The sequence below is a fragment of the Atta colombica genome, unplaced genomic scaffold (assembly GCF_001594045.1).
Source record: "Atta colombica isolate Treedump-2 unplaced genomic scaffold, Acol1.0 scaffold205, whole genome shotgun sequence".
Taxonomy (NCBI): domain Eukaryota; kingdom Metazoa; phylum Arthropoda; class Insecta; order Hymenoptera; family Formicidae; genus Atta; species Atta colombica.
The window spans coordinates 171,061-174,689 of NW_017259300.1; the positions used below are offsets into that span (position 1 = coordinate 171,061).

Genomic DNA, 3,629 nt, shown 5'->3' on the forward strand with positions numbered 1-3,629 from the left:
TTATAGAAATTAAATACATGGAAATTCTTCCATAATGCTTTAATTAGGTAGTGATGGATACTATTATTTGCTGATTATAATAGCACGTATATATATGTATGTAAAATATATATTTAGAACATGATATCTATATATATATATATTTTTTTTTTCTATACTCATAAGTTATTCAATTTAAAAATTATACTCATAAGTCATTCAATTTAAAAATTAAATATCTGTAATAAAAGTTTTATTAATAAGAAATTTAATTCTTGAATTATAAGAAATTAATTTTTAATCTGAAACGTGCTTGAGATTTGTAATTGTAGAATTCAATAAATGTCTTGTCTTGCTTAAAATTTTCCTGTAATCTAGTACAATTTTCTCAGGAAAGTTTTGCGTTTATTAAATTAATGTATCATATTTTTATGTATATATACGTGTAGACACACGCATATTGTGATGATCCAGATATAATTCTTTGTGGCAATAAATCTGATCTTGAGGATAAACGCGTCGTCAGCGAACATAAAGCGCGGGATCTTGCTGAAAGACACGGGTAAGTCAAATCAGAAATAGTAAAACGTATGTAACGTTATTTAAAAAAGAAATATATTTATTTTTGAGTTTCTCTCTATCGTATTATACTTTTTTTAGCTTGGTTTATCTGGAGACGAGTGCTGCAACCGGGCAAAATGTTGAACGCGCCGTGGAAATTTTGCTAGATCGTGTAATGCGTAGAATGGAGGCTACGGTAGATAAATCGCCATTACCACATCAAAAAGTTTTAAGATGTCACGAGCGCGATACTCCGCCACCCCGGAGTTCCTGCTATTGCTGACAGTGTCGGTACATGTAGTTTTCTAAACTACATTCTGTCTGCCGAAATCAAAGAAAAAAGCATATTATGAAATCGCCGCCTTCGATTTCTAAAGTCAATGTTAATCTCGTCATAAACTTTTTCAATTAGCATGTTCGTTGCAGAGGATTAGAACATCAGAAAATAATTTCGTTACTTAATTAATTTTATCTTCATTTGTTTAAAGTTTTTAGCAGAAAGTTTGAGTGGAATAAGATATAATCGAAAGAAAAAATTAATCGAAGAAAAATTTTCGAATAAAGATGAACGAATGCTTAATTTAATTATTTAACTGACAATAATCAACATATCAGTATTACATGAATCTCATTATAAATAACATTTGTGAGGATATACAGTAACAAAGTATTCCGAATTATTTTCTGTTGCTTATAATAATAAGTATTATTCAATAATATGCTGTAGGGTGTTTACTGGCAAAATCTGAAAGCTTTGAAATTTTCGGGGGATTTCTTTTTTTATCTTTGAAAATCAAACATTTTTATGGAATTAGTATTTAGGAAAATTTTTGAAATTTTACTGTTAAATTAAAATTCTGTCAAAAAAAATTGTTCATTTTTTTAGTAATGTAAAATGTTAACAATTAATTAGTGATAAATATTGCATACACATCTGCGTATATTTACATTCTCATGTGTACACTCGCAAGTTTTTATTTAAAAAGACCAGGATTTGATAGTAGAATATACAGCAAAAAAGATCATATAAAAGTCACTGATATTAAGATATAATATTATATAGTGAGTATTCTCCAAGTAGTACATATTGATTTTATGTCTTTAAATGGTTATAAAATATTAGATACTTTTAGAAAACATAAAATAAAATATATATGTATCAATATGTGCTATCTAAGTCTTCGTATTTATTTTATAGATTTCATTTTAATCTCTATACTTATCTCCAATTGTAGAAAAGGATATAATCTCCCGAAATTTCTATTAATTTACTATATAGCTTGTTCGTTGTTTGCACTCCAAGTTATTTCAAAGTTACATTTTGAAAACTCTAATTTATCTTTTGAATAAGAGTACTTAGAAAATCCGGAAATTTTCAGGAAATATTTTATTAGTGTGATTTAAGTAAACACCCTACATATTAGATCTATAATTTTTTATTTTATTGTGTTTGAATATTTTTATTAATTTTTTAATAATATATAGTTAAATTGTTTCGATTGCAATATATTTTGTAGATCTGCCTAATGTTGGCTCAGGTTTCAAATTTAATATTGTAGAAAGCTTGTTTTGTGTGTGTGTGTGTGTGTGTGTGTGTGTGTGTGTGTGTGTGTGTGTGTGTGTGTGTGTGTGGTGTGTGCGAGACTCTAAATTCACATATTTTAATAATAGCAGCGCAACGAACATGTTAAGCTTATCGATAAATATATTTCTATAAAATAACTATCCCGCATGTTTTACGGGAAATTATATATTGACATTCAAGATTTCTTGTTATATTCTGCACATATTGAATGTCTTCCACCGTTGCTTATTATTTAATGAAAATATCATTTCAATGGATCTACCAATGAACTTTCGATTATATTTGTACAATAATGTTAAATCTTCTACAGATTCTATATTACAATTCTATATTATTTCTTTTTTTTCACGAATTATCTTTTATAAAATTTCATTTCTTAAATTATTTTATAAAAGTCTTTTTATATAATTATACCACTATCGTCTTCCAATGTTGCTTGTTCTTGAGTGATGACATTCACCGACGAATTTAAATATCACTTAAAAGTGTCTTTCATCCTGCGATAAACTGCTGATCTTTTCTATCACTATTATTATACGCACAACGTGTTCAATAAGTCAATCTTTTCTTACTTGCGAAAAGTGTGATATGCGATTTATGTCGCAAAAAAAAATTTTGGAAGTTAAAGCGAATCACTTTTGACTGTATGTAACATATTTTTGATGATGTTATTATATAACCAATCAGAATTAATATATATTTAATCATAAGTAATTAAATGAATATAATCGAGATATCATATATGCGCGTATACTGGCAAACTAATCTTTTGTGATATTTATATGAATAAAACTATAAGTCATTGTGTTGTGATTAATCATTAATTAATGCCTCAGTATTATGAATTAATGCTACTAATGTTAAAAAAAAATTATGCAAGTATACGTAGTAATTGTAAGTGTTTATAAAAGAACTATATATATAAATGACATGCATATACTAATTATAACAAGATAAAATTGCAAAAGGTATAATTTACAAACTTTCGATTAATATTACGACCAAGAATGTATAAATTTTAAGAATTGAAAATGGAAAAGAAGAACTTTGATATCATAACGTCTCGACAGCAAATAGATAATAAAGTATCTTGCTTTTTATTTAATTTTAATTAGATATTTACTTAAGATTATTCATGAGAAAAGATTAAAATAAGACTATAAATTTCTAACTTTGAAAATTTGTAATTGCAAATGTAATTGTAAATTTCACAAAATTTTCACAAAAATTAAGAGAAACCAATTTTTTAAAAATAATTGAATGCATTTGATGTTTATAGGAAACCTTTATTTTTAACAAATATAAAAAATTTTGTATTTTCATTATGTCATTAATTGACTTAGTGCTCTGAATTGCTTTACTTCACGAAATGAGCTGTTGAGAGCGTAAATAAGCAGGTAAGCTTATAGAATTATGCGTGCTATGGAGAGAATGTAATCAATCTTAACCGTGTAGTTTATACGAAGTTTCCACTCATCTCGCTTATATCTTGGGATATTAATAC

General features: G+C 26.5%; 1 protein-coding gene across 1 annotated transcript in view; it reads left to right on the forward strand.

Annotated features, from left to right (window-relative positions):
* LOC108687349 (ras-related protein Rab-27A-like) overlaps positions 1-963 on the forward strand; it is a 3,160-nt gene extending 2,197 nt beyond the window's left edge. The window contains exons 4-5 of the mRNA XM_018193058.1: positions 429-541; positions 640-963. Coding sequence (XP_018048547.1) covers positions 429-541; positions 640-823 — 297 coding nt within the window. The 3' untranslated portion in view covers positions 824-963. The remainder of the gene's footprint in view (positions 1-428; positions 542-639) is intronic.
* Positions 964-3,629: the final 2,666 nt, after the last annotated feature.